This window comes from Azolla caroliniana, unplaced genomic scaffold (genome assembly GCF_043228905.1).
Source record: "Azolla caroliniana isolate FFs.n. ecotype wild unplaced genomic scaffold, voAzoCaro1.0.p SCAF_1, whole genome shotgun sequence".
NCBI lineage: Eukaryota > Viridiplantae > Streptophyta > Polypodiopsida > Salviniales > Salviniaceae > Azolla > Azolla caroliniana.
The window spans coordinates 7,986,560-8,010,867 of NW_028230436.1; the positions used below are offsets into that span (position 1 = coordinate 7,986,560).

The 24,308-nt window shown below is 37.3% G+C and overlaps 2 protein-coding genes across 4 annotated transcripts; one reads left to right on the forward strand and one right to left on the reverse strand.

Moving 5' to 3' along the window:
• Positions 1–207: 207 nt before the first annotated feature.
• On the forward strand, positions 208–20,809 carry LOC147868772 (DExH-box ATP-dependent RNA helicase DExH14-like). Of its 3 annotated transcripts, XM_087323177.1 has the most exons (46): positions 213–662; positions 3,422–3,487; positions 3,705–3,809; positions 3,950–4,255; positions 5,580–5,696; positions 5,935–5,994; positions 6,505–6,576; positions 6,649–6,765; positions 6,842–7,003; positions 7,098–7,163; positions 7,372–7,524; positions 7,647–7,730; positions 8,890–8,964; positions 9,091–9,222; positions 9,311–9,376; positions 9,535–9,600; positions 9,685–9,807; positions 9,898–10,047; positions 10,191–10,403; positions 10,490–10,645; positions 12,434–12,658; positions 12,749–12,850; positions 12,917–12,997; positions 13,111–13,191; positions 13,345–13,548; positions 13,641–13,757; positions 14,660–14,782; positions 15,440–15,529; positions 15,612–15,737; positions 15,823–15,885; positions 15,968–16,056; positions 16,157–16,247; positions 16,462–16,611; positions 16,701–16,892; positions 16,976–17,041; positions 17,413–17,568; positions 17,649–17,792; positions 18,124–18,191; positions 18,278–18,446; positions 18,531–18,593; positions 18,692–18,787; positions 18,879–19,046; positions 19,170–19,355; positions 19,449–19,595; positions 20,008–20,139; positions 20,242–20,809. In XM_087323177.1, exons 1-46 carry the CDS (start codon positions 342–344, stop codon positions 20,305–20,307), a joined length of 5,805 nt encoding a protein of 1,934 aa, XP_087179303.1. In that variant the 5' UTR covers positions 213–341; the 3' UTR covers positions 20,308–20,809. The 3 variants fall into 3 exon arrangements, 2 of the variants coding, with proteins under 2 accessions (XP_087179315.1, XP_087179303.1); XR_015530089.1 differs by lacking the exons at positions 18,692–18,787; positions 18,879–19,046; positions 19,170–19,355; ... (1 more) ...; positions 20,008–20,139; positions 20,242–20,809 and having other exon boundaries at positions 208–662; positions 18,124–18,195; XM_087323189.1 differs by lacking the exons at positions 18,278–18,446; positions 18,692–18,787; positions 18,879–19,046; ... (2 more) ...; positions 20,008–20,139; positions 20,242–20,809 and having other exon boundaries at positions 208–662; positions 18,124–18,224.
• A 968-nt stretch (positions 20,810–21,777) lies between these two features.
• LOC147868773 (protein STRICTOSIDINE SYNTHASE-LIKE 3-like) lies at positions 21,778–23,897 on the reverse strand. The gene is made up of 4 exons (XM_087323203.1): positions 23,520–23,897; positions 23,009–23,284; positions 22,340–22,507; positions 21,778–22,247 (listed from the first exon to the last, which is right to left on the reverse strand). Exons 1-4 carry the CDS (start codon positions 23,861–23,863, stop codon positions 21,842–21,844), a joined length of 1,194 nt encoding a protein of 397 aa, XP_087179329.1. The 5' UTR covers positions 23,864–23,897; the 3' UTR covers positions 21,778–21,841.
• Between the last annotated feature and the right edge of the window lie 411 nt (positions 23,898–24,308).

Consider the following 24,308-nt stretch of genomic DNA (forward strand, 5'->3'; position numbering starts at 1 on the left):
TTAGTCCGTTTCTAATATTAGTGAACATACCCCTTCACTTATGTAAATATTAGTGATCTACCCTCACCTACGTAAGTTATGTGAATTTATACACATATACAGACTCACTACTGTCTGTATACAGATTGATTGGGCTGATTGGGCTGCAGATACTCCCCCCACGTTTCATAAATTTCGATATCATTGTTCTTAAAGTTCAGGGTGATTCTCCTCTCATGATTTTCGAGTTTTTTCACCAATCGCAAGCTTCTTAGCAGAGAGAGACAGAGACAGAGACAGAGACAGCGAGTTCGAGAAGAGAGAAGAGAGAGCCTTTAAACCCAGTCCCAACTTTAAATCTCATGACAGTCTCAGTAGGCCTTGAATTTGGGTCTGATCTCGAGTTCAAAGCTCCCTCTTCTCAATGGAACAATGGGTCATATAAAGAAGAAGAAGAAGATACTGATGATGAGAGTTGGGATTTTGAGACAGGTCAACCAAGGTTCCTTCTCACAGAACATGCTTTCTCAATGGAGAATGACTCAACAAAGATCGATCTAAAATGGTTTAAAGAGGTTTGTGATCAAATTGCAAATTTGGGTTCTTCTTCTTCACATATATCTGGAGATGAGCTTGCCATGACTCTTCTGTCTGTGCTAGATTCTCAAGGAACAGGAGAAGAGGTATTTTATATGCTATAATTGCTTTCTTTCTTACTTACGTTTGATCGTGTATTAATGTTCTTCGTTTTTTCTTTTGAATTCCCTCTCTCTCTCTCGCTCGATCAATATAAAGAACAAGGGAGGATATATTTTAATCATATTATTGTCCTTGCTACACGTTTTTATCCCTTTGGTTTTGCCACTATTGATAAAAAAAATTCTGTGCTTCATTCAGCTCAAAAGTTGTTCTAACGACATTAGTTCTAATCTTGTGTACCTTTGCTTAGGAGCTCACAAATCAATTGGATAGCGTCACTAATCAAACAATGCCTCTGTCACTATTGGAGTTGCTCCCATATCCGCCAAGATATATTGATATCTTTTAAGAGGCCAAAATGGCCTATGATACCAAACAGAATATTACCAGTTAGAATGTTGTCTCATCTTGGAGAATGAAAAACCAAAAATATAAGTAACAAAATTAGTAAAACTGCCCAAGATACCATATAAACTCCTTAGCTAAGAACTTTAACATTATGAGCTTAGATGGACTGAAACTTCCACATGTGGAAAATATCCAGCATGTACCAATCCAAGATGGAGAGGTCAAAAGAAGGAGATACCACTGCCTCTTCAAACAAGGCTTTGGCCCACTAAGCGAGGCCAACAATGCTTGGGATTGTTCTTGCTAGAACTCAAGAGATATCGAGAAAAAAGGAAGAAAGATATATTAACGTATTTGAGGAGGCCAAAATAGCTTATAAGAACAAACAAGAGATTGCATCTTAAAATGTTGTATTGTCGTTGAGAATAACAAACCAAGATAAACCTAATAAAGTAAAAAAAGTAAAACTGATGAACGAATCCCATTATCTATACATGTAAGATTATCAAGTCTTATCGATTGTAATTTTTGTTTTTGGAACGTATCTAGCACTAATCTATCCAGAATGGAGATATCTCTGAAGCAAGGGAAGCACCTACAATGGTGGGGGATAATGGCCTTCATTTGTTGATGACAAGAGCATTGAGATTGTGGTCCACGAGTTCAGGGTCTATGTGCACTATAAATTGCTATTGGCTGATCTATTATAACTCCTATGTTATGTCCTAGTCGAGCGCCCACTTTTGTAGTCCTTGATTGACTTGTAGCATGAGTAGGAGTGATGGGGATAAAGAAAGTTGTGATTGTTCTTTGTTAATGAGATTGTGTGGTTGTATTGTTGTCCTTCAGAAACTTCTCACCGTGTTTCTTGAGTTCTAGCAAGAGCAACCCCAAGCACCGTTGGCCTTCATATTTCATTACCTTGTGCGTTCTAGGCTGAAGCCGTGGTTAAAGAGGCAATGGTATCTCTGTCTTATTTCATAAAAAAGTAACAGTGGCCAACATAGTGTTCTTCTTTAGATTCCACTCCCTGATGACACAATTGGCTGATTCTTTCTTCCAAAGGTGTGAATGCATATTTGCTTACCACGATCTCTAATTGATGTGAAGAAGTCTGGAGCTGTCCTATCACACTGTACAGTGGATGGCACAGATGCATGTCCGTATAAGAAGGCCTGATGCTGAATCCATCATCAAATGTGAGTAAAAAGTGTGCCTTTATAGTGGGTGATCTTCCTACGCAAAGATGTGGGGCTGATAGGTCTTCTTCAGTCTAATTCAATAATATCAGATTGGATCACTCTATAGTTTTTCACTTTTGTCATATTTAGATGGGAACAATACAAGCTATATTAGAATGGTGGTAATGCATTTATGCTTATGCCATGTGACTTGAACCACTGTTGCATTTTAGCATTCCAGCAATGATTATCTCCGTGTTTAGTGAGTCCTTTTGATGACATGAGTGTGAAATTTGAGTATCTTTGTTTAAGAACAGCTATACAACTATAATAACTCATCAACAAAGAGCATGCATGACTTTCTTTAGCTTAATCACTCCTCATGCCACAAGCTAACCCAGGACTACCAAGACACTCAAAAGGGGTTGCAATAAATCAGGCAATAGCAATGTGCTAGCATGCAAGCACAAACATCTTGACCACAGCTCCATCACCATTGTCGTCAACAATAAAGGCCATGATTACCCATTACTGCAGGTGCTTCCACACTTTAGAGATGTCTTCATCTTGGAGTAGTCCATGTTGGAGATTTTTCGAAGGAAAAAATTTCAGATTATCTAAGTTTAGAATCTTAAGGGTGTAGATGCCTAGATTCTTTAGTACCTTATGTTTAGTTATATTTATTTGGGGTGGCTGTTCTCAGAGACAAGAAAATATTTTTAGATCTTATTTAGTCTTAAGTTGCTTCCCTTCAGAGATCTCTTCTTTTTATACCAGTCCATGTTGGATATTTTTTGAAGTCAAAAGTTTCTGACTATCTAAGGTTAAAATCTTAAGGGCATCGATATCGATATCCTTTAGTAACCTGTGTTTAGTCATATTTATTTGGGGTGGTTGTTCTCTCAAAGATGTAATCTTTGTTCGGTCTTAGAGGCCATGTTGGCCACTTAAAAACCGTCAATGTAGCTTTCCTTCGATTTTCTCCTTGATCTTTTTTATCATTACTAGATTAGAGTTGCCAGGTACAAATACCATTCTTCCTCAATTTTATTGTTTAATTTTCTGGTGACTTTTTATCTAAGTGTAATTGCTTCATTTGCTTATCTCCTTCAATTTTAGTGACTTTTTTGTTCATGCTTTATTCTGACGAAAGAGATAAACACTATTGTACCTTCATCACTTTGAATTGTGGGTTTGTCATTTTATTGGAGCAGATTGCTGGGGAGTTGTTTGATATTATTGGAGACGCCGATTTCGAGAAGATCCAAAAGATTCTTCAGGTATTCTTTCATTAGGAACTGTGCCATGGAAACTTTGTGATAGAAAGGTAAGGGTACATATGTGTATATCCTCTTTCTATGACAATGTTATCTGGTTATGCTTTGAATTTCTATGTAAGTGATCTATTTCATCTGATTATACCTTAAATGTCTCTCTTTATATTATCTCTGGCATAGATGAGTTCTTTTATGCTTTGAAATTTCTATGTATTTGCAGCATAGGAAGGAACTAGTTGATGCATCTAGAAAGGGTATGGAAAATCTTAAGCTCCAAAGGAGAGGGAATTCTCAACAACCAAAAATGCCAAGCTATGGGATACAAGTATGGACATTTTCCATTTTGTGAGAGGCTTGTCTACGACCATATATAGCTATTACAAATTGGATGTACATACTATCTTGACTTATGGAAGGATTTATATCTCAATACTTGCAATTTTGTACACCTAACTTTTTACATAGGTTAGTGTGCAAACGGATTTTGATAAGCAAATTGAAAAGTTCCGTCGCAAAGAAGAGAAAAAGAATCATAAGCGCGGAACAGGAAATGCAGCATTTGCTGAGTCAGAGCTCGAATGGCTCTCAGAAGCTGGAGGCTTTTCGGCTCTGGTTCAGGCAAGTGAAGGATTTTTGGATAATCTTATAGGCCAAGGTGATGAAATAGGAAGAGCTTTACCAAAAGGGACTTCTCGAAAGGTTTCCAAAGGATATGAAGAGGTCAAGGTTCCTGCCACAGCAACCGCACAATTGAAGCCCGATGAACGTCTGGTAAATATAACAGCTATTTTCCTATGATCAAAGTCATATATCTGAAAACAGAGAACCCATAAAACAAATAGAAAGCTATTTTCCTAAGATTCTATAGAAAGCTCTATTCATGCGCCTATGATGCATAAAAAAACCAATCCAAGTAGAGATAGTCGTTTAGATAATGAATTGATCCCAAGCAATGGAAGGAGAATAGAATCTCTGATCTCATGCCTGCTGAAGAATGGGCTGACGTCTCAATGGAAGTGAAATGGCACATACCACTTCCATTGAGAATATAGGACTAACAGCTGCCATGAAGTGATTTCATGTAAATGGCTTAACTAAAACCTAATCTATATAATCATCTATTTGAAGAGAAACTTCTGTTTAATGTTAACACTTGTGTGGGAAATAGTGTCATGTACTGAAAATTAACACCACATAGGTACACTAGGAGAGACAGAGATTATACTAAGCAGAGAATCATGTGAATCCTTTGATTCTTGCTATTGTGCGAGGTCATTATACATGGATAATCGATGTTCTCAATGATGGTTGGGGCTCCCTGGTGATGCTCTTTTATTGGGAGATCCATATAATATACACATCCAAGTAGGTTAACCTCCCCAATTATAGGTAAATGACGCATTCAGAATGGGGATATGACGCATTCCAATAAATGAGTCATATCCATATCTTCGTATCATGCCGATGAAAGACTTCAATTGACATATGCAGGATACATTAATGAGAACTTCCTTTGCCATATGGTGGCTATGAAATTGAGCCATTTCCACTGAATCTCCATATCATGAAAGGATTAAAGTCCCTCACTAACATGCAATGACATGCAGGTCTTGAATAATATGGCGATACATGATATGAGTTATGACATAAATATAATTGATTGAGGAGGACCTCTTTATATGGGCTACAAGATTGAAGCTCATTAGTTCCCAATTTGGCCGCCTTCATTCTTTATTTTTGCATTTGTATCTTGGAATTTTGCTAGAAGATTGTGGATATCTAAAGCTAAGCTTTTGGGCCATGAGATATGGATTGTTCTATGTGATGCATGTCCAAATATGGTCATATGACCAACTGTAAACTTACTAAAAGTTAACAAAACAAAGAATATGTCAAATCTTTGCAAGAACTGAAAACCATACCGTAAATAGACTCGAATACCTATTGCTTATAAAAAAGTTGAAACATGCTACGAAAGGAAATAAATCCTTATTCATTCTATCTATGCTAATCTTGTTTTGGAATTGTAGGTAAATATCAGTATTGCCTTCAAATTATGGGCTTAAGGAGTTAGACTTGGTGATGAATTGAACAGGTAGAGATAAGCGAGCTTGATGATTTTGCACAAATGGCTTTTGAAGGATACAAGTCTTTGAATCGTATTCAAAGTCGAATTTTTCCAACTGCATATCACACCAATGAAAACATTCTTGTGAGTTATAACTTGTGCATGCTTGTTCTCTTTGTCTCTATCTCTCGACTGATACAAAAAAGGGTGTCATGATGGGATTGGTGGCTGTCCAGTGAGTGCTGGGAGCTATGTGAACTAATCCTGCTTTCGGATACTCAACATATAATATGGGAACTTTGCCAAGAGTGTTAATAGCATCTGGCTGTACTATTCTTATGTTTTAAAATCATGTTGTGTTTCATGAACATTTTGGTTGCAGGTATGTGCACCAACTGGAGCTGGGAAAACTAATATTGCCATGATCACCGTTCTACGTGAGGTGTATATTCCCCTCTAATCTCTTCATCGTTTGATATGCTTGAGAAACAAAAGAACAAATGCAATGTAGGTGATAGGATGTAAGTAAACGGGGCACATACTGGAGATAGGTAACAGGGCTCACGCTGAAAAGTGCAGCAGCAGGTTTGATGAACTCGGAAACTTAAAACTCTGAAAATACACAATTAACATTGACATGCCATCACATGAACCATATGCTTTTTTGTTTCTTGTAACTGAAGTGACTATGCATTTGCAAACAATCGATGCATTGTATTTCTCTTCTTAATAAAATTCTAGACATTGGTCATATGCACCAGCACAGATGTTTTTGCCCTCCAATGGAAAATACCATGCTTCGTACCTCCCTCGTAAATGGGCCATATTGTGATTCTGAAATATTTGAAATTTGAGCTAAGTTTAAATCTGGAAATTAACTATGACGGGTTTTGTGTGAGATTACCGTCAAGTTCTAGAACACGGTGATTGTTGACATGGCATTCTTCTGCAGATTGGACAACATCTACATTACGGTGTTCTACAAAAAAGTGAATTCAAGATTGTCTATGTAGCCCCTATGAAGGTATATGTAAAGCTATATCTCAGCATTAAATCAAGATTCAATTGTATGTCTTGATATAATATTAGTCGACAGGCCCTAGCAGGCGAGATGACGGCTGCATTTAGCCATCGGCTGGGTCCGTTGAATGTGGTGGTTCGAGAACTTACAGGAGATATGCAACTAACTAAAAGGGAGCTTGAGGAGACCCAGGTTTTGGGAATTTACATTGCTGACCGTATAGTGTTCTTTGTAGGCCATTTTCTTACTATGATGTTTTGCATTCTAGATGATTGTGACAACTCCTGAAAAATGGGATGTCATTACACGAAAAACTAGTGACATGGCTATGGCAGTGTTGGTAAAGCTGTTAATCATTGATGAAGTCCATCTCCTGAATGATGATAGAGGACCTGTAATTGAAGCCCTGGTAGCACGTACTCTACGACAGGTAAAAACTAGCTTTATAAAACTTTTGTTATCGAATAAGTTTCCGTTTGATCTTCAGATCTTTGAATTTTATTGCCAAAACGTGGAGTGTACAGGTAGAGTCATCACAGAGCATGATACGCATAGTTGGCCTGTCAGCTACACTACCCAATTATAGAGAGGTAAATTCGTTACTTCTATTTTTTGTTGGAGTTAAGATTCAATAAGGCAAGCATGCAGATTTGGACTGATGATATATAAATGATTACATTGAATTTTGTTAGATGATTATGAATTGTCAATACTAATGTTGATTAATTTTCATGCGCCCTATGTGATATGCAAGGATCTGATTGTCTGCATATTACTGATGATGAAACTTTTGGATAGGTTGCTCGATTTCTGGGTGTGAATGCAGACACAGGACTGTTCTTCTTTGATAGTAGTTATCGTCCGGTGCCTCTTACCCAGCAGTATATTGGTGTTACTGAAACCAATTTTATGGCCCGCAATAATCTAATGAATGAAATATGCTACAACAAGGTATTTCAGTTAAATACATTTTCTCAATTAATGATGGGCATAATGTTATGTAAACATACTGAACCTTGTCTTTCAATTCAGTTTCTTCGTGGTGATATATTACCCCTCAATGTGTTATACAGGTGCTGGATGCTGTAAAACGTGAGAAGCAGGCAATGGTGTTTGTGCATTCACGCAAAGATACTGGAAAAGTTGCACAAATCTTGGTAAAACTATTTCCTTTACATTTATTCTGTTAATCATTGCTGTTCACAAAGATGTCAAGACAACCTTAGCAGTGTTCCATTGGCAAAGGATACCATCACATAACCAATGTCGGATGTCTAACAGGGAAAATAAATTAAAAGTTAACTATTTCCCAAGCAGAATGCAGTATGAGACACTGCATATGATATTAAGTTGAGTGTGAAAAATATAGTTCTTGCATACAGTTTTTTTCTGGAGCAGGCTATTATTGTATGAGCAACTGCATACGGCATCAAATTAAACAGGAAAAATGAAGTGTACACACATCATCGAGACACTCACTGTTTGATTCAGATCTAGAGCATCTCGTACGATAGCTCATATGGATCATTTTGTGGCATTTCTTTTCTTTTTGAGTCGTGCTTTCAGGAAATTGCAGCACCATTGGGTAAACCTCTTCATGTCCCCTAGTTGTATCTTTTGAGAATCACAGCATTGTGTCCTCGGCACTGTGGCTATAATTATAGATGAGCATAATACCATATGGGATTTCAAAATCATATTTCTTACTTTTAGGTTTGTTTTGCCCCCAATTCCACATGTAAGCAAATTGATACAGACAATGCGAAAAGACTATATAACTTAGGATATTTGTTCCCTCTGGAGCTCAGGCTACTTCAAAAGGACTTCCAGAAGGATAGTTGGAAAAGAAAAATCATTTGCCTCCCCGCCTTGATGATCTTTCCTTACTAGAAATTTATTTGAGACTTCCTGTAGCAGTTCCAAGTTCCAACAATTCAGAAAGATGGAATGATGGGTTGGGGAAATCGTCCTTGAAGAGGTAACCAAGGACCTAATCATGATTTTCACTGCCCTTCAGGCTTGTTGAGGGCCGTATCAGTTATGTTTCATTTCTCCATACCTCTATTTTCTTGCTTATAAATACGTTTCTTCTTCTGATGCCCAAGTGTTTTTCTAGCAACTGAAGCGATAATGGATCCTGGTTCTCCATATACTCAAAACTGTATCTATAATATTCATAGTCATAGTTTTCCTTACATGTGGAAAATATTAGTCATTTGAATCAGTAGATACTATTCAATGACTCGACAAGTCTGCTTATATGCATACATATATCCATGCAAGTTCTCTGATAAGATTGATTCATGGGAATTGCAGGCTGAAATGGCACAGAAGAACGGAGAAATAGACCATTTTACTGATGAAGATCATCCCCAGCTTGGACTTTTTAAGGTATTTTCAATAACCTTGTTATGTAAATGATCGTCTATCACTAGAATGTATCCGTTTAACCTCTGTTCTGCCAAGAGGAATCATCAAGCACACATTTTTCATTCTGTTTTTAACGCAATATTTCAGAAAGAAGTTGCAAAGTCCAGAAATCGCCAGTTGAGTGAGCTCTTCCTGTCAGGATTTGGAATTCATCATGCTGGCATGCTGAGGTCTGATCGGAATCTTACAGAAAGGTTATTTTCAATAGGGCTAATAAAGGTAACACTTCTAGTAAAGTCAAGTGGCTATCGTGGGTATTTTTCTGGTCAAAAGTTTTGTGTTCATGATCTATTTGCAATGTGCATAGGTCCTTGTATGTACTGCAACATTAGCGTGGGGAGTGAATTTGCCAGCACACACTGTTGTTATCAAGGTATGATTATACGAGAACTGTTTATATGCATAGTCATATTTCCTATACACATAAAGAACCTTTTATGTCGAGTTTGACCTGCTACATCAATTTTATCTTCTATCTCACTGACCTTTAAGTTAATCTGGTGTTTCAAATTTGATTTTCTGGTTGAATAGGGAACACAGCTGTATGATCCAAAAGCTGGAGGCTGGCGTGAACTAGGAATGCTTGATGTTATGCAGGTGATCTTCATGAAAACAATGGTTCTAATTTTGGATAGAGCTTCAATTCCCCAGTTTGACAAGTCTAATAGTTGTTTGATGCAGATATTTGGACGAGCAGGTAGACCCCAATTTGATAAAAGTGGAGAAGGAATCATCATCACAACGCATGATAAGCTTGCATACTATCTCAGGCTTCTTACCCATCAATTACCCATTGAGAGCCAGGTCTTAGCTCACAATTCTGGTTAAAACCTATGAGATTTTCCATTCTCCTTCTTCATTACTGTATTAAACACAGCCCTTGTGATTCTGCAGTTTGTAAGCTCTTTGAAGGATAATTTAAATGCAGAAGTTGTATTAGGTACCGTGACAAATGTAAAGGAGGGTTGTGCTTGGCTTGGGTATACATATTTGTTTGTGAGAATGTCTTCAAATCCCCTTGCATATGGGATGACTTGGAATGAGGTATGAAATGTGGACTTTACTTCTATATGTAATGCACAGGCATTGTAAGCTTTGTTCGTAAAGAATGAAAATATCATGTGACTATGCATGGGTAGACATCCCCATAAACTTATGTATCTGAAAAGTTATTTATTTGTTTCCAGGTTCTTAATGATCCTAATCTGACAGCGAGAAGAAAGGCTCTTATTACTGATGCTGCACGTGCTCTGGATAAAGCTAAGATGATGGCATTTGATGAGAAAAGTGGGAACTTGTATGTAACTGATCTTGGACGTGTTGCGAGTCACTATTATATTCAGTACACAAGTGTGGAGACATACAACAACATGCTGAAACAGCATATGAATGAGAGTGATGTAGAGTCTTATTCAAATTTACTGATATTTTTGTCATGTTTACAAAGCTTGAATTTCTGAAAATTTGGTCATTTGGTAATCATCAGCTTATTGATCTTGTCGCACACTCCTCCGAGTTTGAGAATATAATGGTAAGAGAGGAAGAACAAGAGGAGCTACAAAGGCTTCGCCATGAAGCTTGTCCTTTAGAGGTTCGTCGTGGACCTGAGGACAAGATTGGAAAGATTAGCATTCTCATTCAGGTTTGGCTTGCTAACCAAATAGTCATATGTGGTTCTTTCTTGGTGGAGGTTCAGTGGACTCCATCCTTATTTTTTTAAATATCAATCCTTCATAGGTCTTTGATAAAGAAAACAAGTTACATGCTAATTTCATGTCATAAAAATGACGTGAAAATGGTGATGTCGTGCACTTGAACAAAGAACTTATCTCATTGTTGGAATTCAAAGAAAAATGCCATTTATCATAAAAATAATTATTGGTTTTGTCCAGTAGAAAACTAGGGTTATGATGCTTTGGATGGAAATCTTGGCCATACCTTGTTATATAGGGAAGCTACATAGCTTAGGTACAATTGAATTTTGTTCTATTTTACCAGACATTCTGTAAGATTAACAGGCTGCAACCTTTGGTCTTGAAGAACACTTCTATTTTTCGAACATGGAATTTATTTCATTTCTTGGCGAACATGTTAATTCTCACGTCCCATGGTTGTTTCAACTTGTATGCACCATTCTGTAGCTTCCAGACTTTGTGTTTCTCATCAAATACTCAGTCAGTGGGTGCACGATTACATCTCCTGCAGTGTCTCTTCATGACTATTAATGCACGATTATCGTCCCTTTGCTCAGGAGATTTGTTGGAAAATCTCTTTGAGATCTTATGTCACACTCATCCTTCCAAAAGCTCCATTTATCTCTTCTTTATCTCAATATTAGAAAATTATTTAATTGCTAGAGGACTGGAATGGTAGCTGCCTTGCACAGTTGATATATCGTGTGGAAGGAATGCCCTGGTTACATGTAACACCATAGACCAAGGTGTCAATCTATTTGACGAGGGGGTTTCATCAGGGTTAGGTATGCAATGAAAACCTAATGGAGGATGAATATCACTTATTGCATGCTCAGCGTATAAGGTAATTCACAAGAAATATGATGACATGTTAGACGGGCATGATAATGTAAGTGTCATACTCAAATGTCCACCAAGAAGGATGAATATCACATACCTATCGCATACTCAGCGTATAAGGTAACTCACTGATGATGTGCTAGATGGGCATGATAATGTAAGTGTCATACTCAAATATACGTGCATTATTTTCACAGAGTTTTTACTACAGAGTAGTAACCCCTGTTCTTAGGAAGGAGTCGCATATGAGATGATATGTTGATTTGGTCCCGTAGGTGAAAATTGGCCTCATCATGGAGGATAAAACATCTGTTCTATTCTATTCTATTCTATTCTATTCTATCAGACGAGATATTCATATCATCACCATAGGAAAGTGTATAGGTATCCTGGATAAGCTCCCTTCTGAGGAGAGGATGCCTATCACTATTCATAGAATGTTACCTTCGGTATAGTTTCTAATATTCCATATGGTGCAATTGGGAAGTCACTATTGCATTGCTTGGTAGAGCCAGCAGAGTCAAGTGGAGCATAAGGAAGAATGAACATTCCTCCACAGTAGCAGAATCTTGGGAGCACATGCCCCTGATTGGGCTCAGTATGCAAGTTACTATAGCTATAACACGTCTATATACTAGTTTTGTACAATCATCATGAGTAGGGTACCTGCCAATTCTGATGTTTTTGGTACTAGTTGATATACACCCTGTTTGTAAAAAAGATAATTGAAAATGAACACTTTTGTTAGCACATGAATAAAAAATATTTTTTTGGACTTCTCAGCAGTATTCACAATTTTGAATTGGAAACATGTCTCCTAAAGAAGCCTTAGAAACTGAGTATTATTTAAGCATAGTTGCTGCGGTGAAACTTAAAGCGTTGTTGATATTTTCCAGGTTTATATTTCACGGGCATTCATAGAAGGATTCTCGCTCATTGCAGACAGTGCCTATATCAGTTCTAGTTTGGGCAGGATTATGCGTGCTCTGTTTGAAATCTGCTTACGTAGAGGGTGGTGTTCCATGACAGCCTTGCTGCTCGAGTATTGCAAAGCAGTAGATCATCAGATCTGGCCACATCAACACCCCCTTAGGCAATTTGATAGAGAGCTATCTCCAGAGGTTTGTGGTTGTCTTTAACCTGCATAGATGGTTTGTGCAGACATTATGATCTTTAGCAGTACCACTGCTGTAATGAATTATATTTATCAGCTACTGAGGAAGCTTGAAGATAAAGGAGGTGACCTTGAGCACCTATATGACATGAATGAGAAGGAAATTGGTTTATTTCTTCGCTATCCCCATGGAGGCAAGGTAAGCAGGTTTGAATGCGTACAAGTTTTTGTTAGTAACTTGCTTGTTAACGGTTTTGTTTTGCAGCTAGTTACACAATGTTTGTCTTGCTTTCCAAGAGTTCATCTCTCAGCTAACATCAGCCCAATTACAAGATCTGTACTTCAAGTAAGTTTTGTAACTGGAAATGTGGCAGATGTTATAATTTGGAGTGAAACCTCAATGTGTAGTCCATGACAATTCCTATGATTTTAATATCTTTTCCACAATGTTTGCGTCAGGTTGTTCTGACATTGACACCGGATTTTGTTTGGAAGGAGCGATGGCATGGTACCAGTGAAAGATGGTGGATATGGGTGGAAGTAAGCGATAGTGTACCAATACACCAACAGATGACTTGATAATGGAATAGACACAAACACACTTTAGATAGACATGCATGCACAGGGAATCACTCATGTATATTCAAGCACTGCTTCATGAGTATGCTGCTCTGATTTTCATTTCATGTTCAGGATTCAGAAAATGAACGCATTTACCATTCAGAGCAGTTCAATATGTCCAAGAAATCTGTTAGCGAAGGAAGTCAAGCCGTAACATTCACGATACCAATTTCTGAGCCCTTGCCACCTCAATATTACGTCCGTATGGTTTCAGATAGATGGTTGCAAGCTGAAGCATTCCATAGTATCTCGTTTCAACATCTAATCCTGCCAGAGGTAGACAAATATTTCAAGATTGGTTCCCATGTCTCTGTTTTGCTTTATGAGAAGCTATATGATTTATTTCCTCTTCTATTTCTATTGCATAGGTGCATCCACCTCATACAGAGTTACTTGACTTACGGCCTCTTCCTGTAACTGCTCTTGGAAACAAAATTTATGAGGACATGTACAATTTCTCCCATTTCAATCCGATCCAAACTCAGGCAAGCTTTTTACCGTCCACACATATTAACGAACTGCTTTTTTCAAAATCGGGGGCAGTTGGGAAATAAAGAAAAACTCAAGGGCCTTTTAAAGTTATTGCCCCCTCTTTGATGCATGTAACTTACGTCCATTCTTCATTATAGAAAATGTGAGTTTGCATGAATTCGGAAGACTTGGTCAATAGCTTCTCAAGTTTGAGTAACAAATGGTCACAAGAGAGAACCCTTTTTATGTTTATTAACAGAAAATTTCATTTAGTTTCCGGTTGTTTTTTTAAAACATGGAAAGTTGTTGCTGTTTTTTCCATTTCACCCATTTCTATTAACTACGGATTAGATTATGTGCATAGCATTATTTTAGATATGAAAAATAAACCTTCAATACTGAGTGCAAATGGTCCATTTAATCTCTTCTTTTCCGTGTATCAAAAAGAAAAGAGAATGAGAAAGATATATTTAAATGACTTATAAGAGGCCAGTGTGTCCTGCGTGACTGTCTAATCTTGGAGAACAACAGACTAATAAAGTAAATAACAGAGGAGAATGCTCAGTGTGCTCAGTGTGATTGTAACTCTATTATATCCTTGCATGTTCTCAACATTTAAATCACAATTTATTTGGGAAATCCAATGTTCTTAAATTACTGATTTTTTGCATCTGACCTAAAAGAACATGATTTCAATGTTAACATTCATAACAGTATATTAATAATTCGGGATGTTTATATAGAGTGAGAGTGTCCATGTATATTGTGTATCCAGAAACATGGACACACAATATATGATAAAGGCCAGTAGTGTCCATGTATATTGTGTTCATAAGATAATAAGATAAAGGCCAGTAGTGTGACCTTTAGCATTATTTCATAAGGGCTTTACTTAATCTTTTCTGAATGGTTCCAGGCATTTCATATATTATACCACACGGACAATAATGTTCTTCTAGGAGCACCTACAGGTAGTGGAAAGACAATTTCTGCTGAACTTGCAATGCTTCACCTATTCAACACTCAACCAGAAATGAAGGTTTATTCCCTTGCATTCTACGTTTAAGTTTGGTTTACTTATGCCTGCTTCACAATGCTTGTAACGAGTAGTGAAAGTATGACTGGTTCCATGTTAAAATTCATCATTTATGTAATTAAAAATAAAATGAACAGGAACAATAAAGATTCTAAAACAGATATATTGAACGTAGGATTATTGACATGATTGAATGCAAAGTAAATGTATGGAGAAGGGTCATGTGGTAGGGATGTAGGATATGATCTCTTTCTGGAAATGGAAACGGATGGAGGGAAAAGGGTTTCTGCCCCCATTGCAACTCATTGGACATCATTGTAACCGCTTGAGGGAATTTATTAAATTATCTAGAAAGAGTATCATTATCAATACATCATTATTTGTTCTTTTTGGTAGCTGAGTATGGCTATGATCCTGCTTGTGGTCAATCTATAGCTTGTGAGTTGTTTAATCCCGCAAGAATTGGTTTTTATTTTGAGATTTATAGACCCCACTCTCTTTGTACACTTGTTCACTTGTTGTAAAGTACATATGACAGGGTTAGGTACAGCACTTGTGGTGGGTGGGTTCTAAGTATAATTGTTTTTGGCATTCCTGTATGTAGGCTGCAATATAGATTGTAAAAACAAAAAATAATATCTTCTGCATGGAATTTTTCAGGTGATATACATTGCTCCCTTGAAGGCTCTGGTAAAAGAGAGGATGGATGGCTGGGGCAAAGGGCTTGTAAAAACTCTGGGCAAAAAAATGGTTGCTGTTCGGATTCCTTCGTTTGCATATTTTCATGGGAGTTTTAGGTATTCAAGTTAATTCAAATTAATGATGCCCTTAGGTGGAGCTTACTGGTGACTTCACACCAGACATGAAGGCCTTGCTTTCAGCAGACATAATTATTTCAACACCAGAAAAATGGGATGGGATTAGCCGAAATTGGCACAACCGTAGCTATGTTAAAAAGGTGATGCCTTTCTATGAGCCTACATGGAAGTAAAGAGCTTTTTGGTGTTCCCTTCTCTAGCGTATCCTTTCTTTCTTTTTGACAGGTTGGGTTGATGATAATTGATGAAATCCATCTTCTTGGAGGAGATCGCGGGCCTATTCTTGAGGTAAAACTTTTACAACACATTCTGATCACAACTGAAAATCCTTTTTCTCCCAAGCTTTATTAAAGTTGGTTTATTTGTACAGGTCATTGTATCCAGAATGAGGTATATTTCCTCACAGACAGAGCAACCAATACGTTTTATAGGATTATCCACTGCTCTTGCAAATGCACGGTAAGAGTATGATCTGGCTGCAAAATTCTTTCTTTGGATGCAATTGTTTTTTCAGTTAAGGTTTTTTATTATATCAGCGATGAATTTATTATTATTTCAGTGACCTTGCCAATTGGCTTGGAATCAATCATTTGGGGCTCTTCAACTTTAAGCCAAGTGTACGACCAGTTCCATTAGAAGTTCATATCCAGGTAAACTCCTAACAATTTCACAGGTTCTCTTTTAAGGCGATTAAAAGACCAACCTGTATTGTAAATAATTCAGTATATATATTAGAAACTACTCAAAAACACACAAAATGAGGAATTAAGGAAAGAAAATTTCTATATTGATGATTTCTTGCCATTGATAATTGTTCAATCCAAATCTTTTGACTGCTGATTAATTTGGAACTTGGTGATTCAGGGCTATCCAGGAAAATTCTACTGTCCACGTATGAACAGTATGAACAAACCTGCATATGCTGCCATTACAACACATTCTCCTGTCAAACCTGTTCTAATCTTTGTGTCATCGAGGCGTCAAACCAGGCTGACAGCTCTGGATCTTATCCAAGTAATGTTGATATGGATATAAGTTTACATGGAGAAGCTTTGCATTATTACTTGTGGAGCAAAGTCTTATATCAAGTAGTTGGTTTTTAGTTTGCTATTGCGGATGAGAGGCCAAGGCAATTCGTACATATGTCCGAGGATGAGGTTGAGTTTCTTGTTCAACAAGTTTTGGATGGAAATCTTAAGCATACACTCCAGTTTGGGATTGGTTTGCATCATGCTGGCCTAAAGGAAAGCGATCGAACTTTAGTTGAAGACTTATTCACAAATAACAAGATTCAGGTTTTGTAATAGTGTAAGAAGTTATCATCCTTTTCTTCAAAAGTGTACAAAGTATTCTTCTTTAGGTGTTTGCTCTGTAACAGGTTCTAGTTAGCACCAGTACTCTTGCTTGGGGTGTGAACCTACCAGCTCATTTGGTCATAATAAAGGTAGTACGTTGACTTGCTTTTTCTTTCTTTTTTTGGAAACTTTCAAGCTATTTTCACCCTGTTTTAAAACGGGTTTGTGAAAGTATCTATAGATACAACAATGTATATGTTCAAAAGATGCATGAGAGAAATTTACATGCCTATAATTATTCTTAACAAGACTATCAAAAAACTCTTGCCTTGTTTTCCTCATTCACAACACATTTGACATCTTATATTGTGGACCATTAGATTAAAACTATTTCGAACTATTACTTGTTTGTGCTAGACGTGCATACAATTAAAACTGTTCTGATTTTTTAAGGTAGATCTCCTTTAACCGTGTTGATATTCTTGAGAATGATCTTTTTCTGGATTGACCATTCATGCAGGGCACAGAATATTATGATGGAAAACTCAAGCGTTATATAGATTTTCCAATCACAGATGTTTTACAGATGATGGGCCGTGCAGGGCGACCACAGTATGATCAGCATGGTAAAGCTGTGATACTTGTACATGACCCCAAAAAGAGTTTCTACAAAAAGGTGACTCTAACAGCATCAAAATTGTTGAAGATGGTGATTATATACTTGGAAATTGAGTTGTTTCATCTTTTTCTTTCCAGTTTCTGTATGAACCTTTCCCTGTAGAGAGTAGCCTTCACCTACAACTGCATGATCATTTTAATGCTGAGGTTACATCAGGAACTATTGCAAATAAACAAGATGCTGTGGATTATCTGACATGGACATATTTGTTCCGGAGACTTGTAAGTTACACTCTTGATATGATTATTTGTCTGAAGAGTATTTTCTTTGCTGCAAAGGGATTGACGGGGAATATAGACCACCGTTTCCAGCTTGCAAATTATCCAGGCCATTTGTTTTTTTGGCATTAACTTTTCACTAAGAGATTATTTTTCTGCGGCAAAAAGCCAATAGATGATGCAAAATATAACCCAATTCCAAGGTTGCACATGCATATTTGATTAATTTGCCAGTTATTGTGCTTTCTTTTTCCTTTTCTAGTTTTGGGTTGTATTTGTGGGTCCTTAGCCTCACGATGATCCTTTTAAAACTAGTGCTCTCTTGCTTTTGCAGGTTAGAAATCCCAGTTATTATAATCTTGAGGGCACCACAAGCGAGGTCATCAATGCTTACCTCTCCAGGCATGTAATTCTCTTTTATTTCACGTTTCAATAGTGAGTACTTTTTCTTTGTTTTCTCATGAATTTAAACATTATTTTTCTTTCAGTCTTGTGATGTCCACACTTCAGACACTAGAAGATGCAGGATGTATTAGGGTAAATGAAGATGACACGATAGAGCCTCTTATGCTTGGCATTATTGCATCGCAATACTATCTTAGCTATAAAACGATTGCATTATTCGGCAGTAATGTTCAAGCCAATTCCACCCTTGAGGTCTAATAGTAGCCTATTTCTTTTATATGATTCTCCTCTTTCTTTTTTGGGAAAGAACTGAGGCCCTTATCTTCTGATGTGCAGGACATTATTTTTGTGCTTGCGGGCGCCATGGAGTATGATGAGCTTCCTGTCAGGCATAACGAGGTTCGTAGAAAACACTCTTTTATGGTTCGTCAATATATTCTGTTTGAGATATACTAGTCTTGCCTATTGCTTGTTTTAAAGAATTCTATATTTCTCAGGATAAATTGAATGAAATACTGGCAAAGGATGTGCGCCTCACAGTGGATAGCCGTTCTCTTGATGATCCCCATGTCAAAGCAAACTTGTTATTACAGGTCATGTGATTACCATGGAGAATTTCTATGTAGTATCTTATCATTGTTTTTTTTTACCGACAGTTGCTGACAATGTTTTTTTAACATGTAGGCGCACTTCCTTCAACTTGATCTTCCTATAACTGACTATGTGACTGACACAAAGTCTGTCCTCGACCAGAGCATCCGCATCATCCAAGCATTGGTAGATCTTGCTGCTAGTGGTGGTTGGCTTAAAACAGCCTTCAATTCTATTCATATTCTTCAGATGGTGATGCAGGTTGAACAACAAACACTCTCCATAAATATGCTGCTCTTCCACTTCTGAACATTTTTTTTGGATGTTTTGATTATATCAAAAAAATTTGGTCAATTCTGGGTATATTTTTAATCAAATTGTCAGGGGCTGTGGTTTGAGGAGGATGATGCTTTTAAGATGTTACCCTTTTTTAATGAGAAGATAGTCAACCATTTGAAAGATAAGGGGATTTCCACACTTCAGGAGCTTCTCAGCTGTCCATTCAACACTGCATCACAGTTATTGCGGTCGCTCTTTAGTTCCTCAGAAGAGTACTCTGAATTATTGAAGGTCTTAAAAAAAAAACGTTTCTCTTAGAAAGGTAGAATATATGGTTAGATAAATCTTTGCAAAAACAAAAAACTTGTTTTTTTCAACGAACAGTGGATAACACGTCTACCTCGGATAGCATTATCATGGAAACTCAATCAACCGAGAATGGATAAGGAGTCCTGGACGGTTGATGTTTCTCTTAGAAGAGAGGGGCCGAAGAGAACTGATGCTAGAGCATACACTCCTCGATATCCAAAGGTACATACTTTACAAAATAGTCATTGACAACTAGGCCAACTTTATGCTGAATCTTGACCCTTTATAAGCATTTGAAATATTTCCAAAATTACTTTGTCTCAACCAATAAGAAAGAGCTTACCACTATACTCTTAGAGTTGCTTTCTGACAAAGGTCTAACTTTCAAACTAAAACTGCAAATTGAAAAGTCTTTGTTTCTAGGAATTCTCTTGGTAAAAGATCTTTTTCCAATGGTAGATTATTTGTTAGACAGGGTATCGGTTAATATTTTTCTAAAGCTTCACCCCTTATGCAGATGTATAAAGACAACATCTCATTTCTTATATACCCCAATTTAGAGTCCAAAATTGTGTTAATGGTAGGAATAGTTCTCAGTTTAAAACTTTATTTAACTTGACCAATCTAATTTTAGGTAAAAGATGAAGGCTGGTGGCTTTTACTTGGTAATCAATCCACATGGGAATTGTATGCCCTCAAACGTGTGAGTTTTACTGAGGACTTGAGAACCCGACTTGTTTTGCGGCAAGACATTGATAGTGCAAAGGTATTAACTCATCTCATGGTAACAATGTATCACTACATACTGTATGTATAATTATCATGCATATTTTAAACTGAGATTCATTAAACCAACTCGTATTTTCAGGACATCACACTATTTCTAGTCTCGGATTGCTACATAGGGTTGGATCAAGCTCATAGAATCAAGTGAAAAATATAAGGTTATCATCGTTGCTGCAAAGCTGTTGCAGCTGAGCTTTTACTTGATTGCTATATGGAGCATCAGGTTAGATGAAACACGCAAGGCAAAATATAAACACATCTTTGCCGAAAATATTTGTGGCATGAGCTTTTTATCTGGTGAGATTTGTGAATAGTGCCATCAAAGAAGAAATCCTAGTTATTTAAAAAACCTGCACATCACTATCCTCTGTGGTTGTACAAATTGTGTGCTAGAAATATATCTCAAATCTTCCTCTAATGACAATTGTATAGAAAAGCAACATACTCAATTGTCTAGGATTATGTAACAAGTTTAAAGTTGAGACTGTCTAAGCAGCCCACAAGAGAAAACAGAAATGAAAATAAAAAGACAATCGTATCAATCTTCAGAAGGAAATTTGGGTGTTGCAGCAGTGGGAAAGGCCAGTGGCTATTTGTAAAATTTGACATTTTTTTGATATTTATGCATTGCAAACCAAGTTTTATGTTTATCATTCTGGCTATTTACCAAATTTCGGTTATCTTGGCAAAAGACAGGAAAGAAAAGGCTGACATATGAGACATCATACATGCAAATGCCAAACAACCTTGTGGGGCTAAGTTATTGATTAAATTAGGTGGATGATGTTATGTAATCAGGTTGTGATGTAGTGTACAAAATAAACACATATCAAGGGGAAAAAATGTGATTGGCTTAGCCCATGAATGCTCTCAGAGTAATGCCTCGTAATGTCACTGTATTTTACTAATCCACTGTTTGGTTGCCATGGTAGAGCATATTGTGATTTGCTAATTGGTGTCCCATGGTGACCCCTCGGTGTAGTGCATAATAATTGCCTACAAATAGAGCTTTTGTGCATACTCCTATTATACAAAACAGTGGCAAAATGGTGAAGTTTGGTATCGCCATCATTCTTCTCATATTTCTAGAGTACACCTCTTGATGAGAAGTGCTGAATTTGGGGTCACATACATTTTAAGAGCTAATTCTTTGTATCAATGGTGATCACGACTGATTAATTGTTGCTAGTTCTATTACAAAGAATACATGTTTCTAACAGCAGATATTTGTTCTTGTACAATCTCACAAGAGAAAGTGGTTTATTTACATTGTCCAATTGCCTATCATACATGAACGTCTCAGCCATCTAGACCTTGATAACGAGTTTCTTTGGTGGAACCTTAGTTTTCCACTGATTATTATAATTATGCTTAAAGTCAGGCGAACCTAATGATATAACTATTACTTTCACTTGATAAAACCCAATTAGGGTAAGCTTCTATGCAATGCAATAGTACATTCCAACAAAACTTGGACATTCTAGACCTAATGCATGTGGTCGTTTTCAAACAAAAAAACACAACTGAAATGAAGGTCTATATTTGAACTGATATAACTACCCACGAGAAGCCTTACAAATTCTTCCTTTGTAGGAGAAATATTGGCCTTTAATCTCCAACCCACAAATTCTGTTCTTTCTTGATCTATAGTTCCCTTGTATTGGATACCTGACTTAACAAACTCAAGCTTGGAGGGGAAACAGAGCTATCTGAGGAAACACGACAGAGCTTATCCACAATGTACCATCTCTCTCTTCTGCTTCACTAACTGTCCTAACCACTTTACCTTCAGAATCCTCTAACACTTGCAACAATTCTCCATTTTCACTGAAACGAGCAACCATTGCATGTGGGCGGGCAGCCAACATAAGCGAGTATATATATCGGAGTGGTATCGGTAATCTTGCCATAAGAGTCCTTACCCATGGATAGGGACTCATTCTTTTGATGAATTTGCTTCGCTTGCAATGCATAGCTACCCAAAACTCGCCTTTTTCGTTCCGCCGAACATTATCAGGGTGTCCAGGGGACAAAGCAAACAATTCAACCTTTCCAGTCTTAGGTCCTTTAATCCAATATCTAAGCAACCTGTAATAAGAAATTGCATATATTTTCTTATGGTCATAAAAGGATTGACCATGGTTTAATATCAAGGTGATGAATGAAATACAGTCAGATACCTTGCTGCTATTCCCTCAGCAACCACTAGGAACGAGCCGTCCTTGCTTAATGCCACACCATTGGGTGCAACGAGGTCTTTTAGAAGAACCTCAGTCTCATTGGTTACAGTATTATACCTTATAAGCCGACCCGTGTTATCCCATCCAAATGCTGTAAGAATGAACTGTCTTTGTAACAAACGGATGTTAGATTTTCTCAAGTCAATATCAACTTAATTTCCTCAATAAATCCGGACTTCTATATTTATTAAGCTCTACCACTTCATAAGAATCACATGGATGTAACTTTTGGTCTCATTAGTAGGTTTAGCCTTTCAGAGAAGTTAATATAACCCCATTTCATTTTCATTTTTGGGACATACTATGCTATATGTCACGAGTTCAAATCCCACCTTTGCACTTGGTTTACCACAAATGGCTATCAACCCCAATAGAGTAGGGGGAATCAAATAAAGTAATATCCCTCTCAACAACGGGAGAAACGCAATGCAAATCATTAGATCAAACCCACCAGAAAAAAAAAATCTATTCGCAGGGTTTTTGAAGTCTGAAATTTCAATGATGAAAGTTACCTACTTGAATATGTATACTTTTTAGCGGAGTTTTTTTCAGAAATTGTGTATGCAAACTAAATGATAAAATTAGAGAGTTGGATAGTACTCAGCTTACTTTCTTGAGTACATTGAGCTTGTATCGGTAAAGTATATGAGCCCATTTTCATCTAAATCCAGATCATTTGTGAACATGAACTTCTGGCCTTCCGCCTCTGAAGTTAGGGGTTGTGCTAATCCTCCTTTGGAACCAACAACGAGGATTCCAAAATAAGCATCTGCAATGTACAAATCCCCTGAAGTTTTGTTGAATCGCAATCCTAATGGTCTGCCACAGATATGTTCTAGCCGTATGTTAGGTGCTGTCACATTTTTGGGTATACATGCTTCTGACCTGTCAGAAATTGTTTGGAAAAACAGTGTTAAAATCCTTTTTGGCACCATTGTAATATACTTGCTTTATTGCTATGGTAATGACTGGTCATCACGATGGATAGAATATATTGTTAGAAAGTATAAAAATACCAGAAAACTTAAAAATTTCTAAACCCTACACATGGTGCTGAGAACCCCTAATGTTTCAGATGACCAAATTAACATAGCAGAAAAGCTATGTGAATCTAACGAACCAGTTAGGGGAGGTATGCGCAAAGTAGATCCAAGTATCACCATTCCAGACCATGATCCTCCCATCACCGACACCAGTATAAGGGCCTCTGCCATATCCATCAAAAGCCAAGCTCTCTGGACCACCAAATTCTTTCACCTGCATTACCTTTGCCTTCTGCAGAAGATTGAGCTCATCCTCTGCTACAAAGGAAGGCAGCCATTCATCTAAACGACCATAGTTTGCGACGAAATTGGGTGCATTGGCGATGATGCTAACCTTCCATGGATCCAACCCAACAAGTATGGCCAGGAAAGCAACAGAAATTACCAGGATCAATGAGCTCCATTGAGACATTGACACCATGGAAATGACTGTCTTGGAGGGGGGGGTGGGGGGGGGTTGAGATAGATGGGTGAAGAAAATGCTTTCTTTGATGGGAAGACAAAATGCCTTGGCTTGGGCTGTTTTTTTTGGGAGTGGGATGAGAAAGATGGTGTGTGTTAGATAGATAGAACATGAAAAATGTGAACACATATATATATGTATGTATGTATGTATGTATGTATGTATGTATGTGGATTTCCTTGGCATGATGATGGTTACTAAAAAATTTGTTCCATTTTTGTCACCCGGACAATGAAATGAAAATGCGGCCATTGCATCTCATGCTGAAATCTGCCGAATTAATTTGTCCACCCTCGACCTCTTATCGACATACAGTTTTGTCCTCGTGATCATCGGAATCGTCGCCTTTTCACGTGAAGATTTGTTGTCCGTGGCACTCTATACGGAGAATAAAGCCCATTGC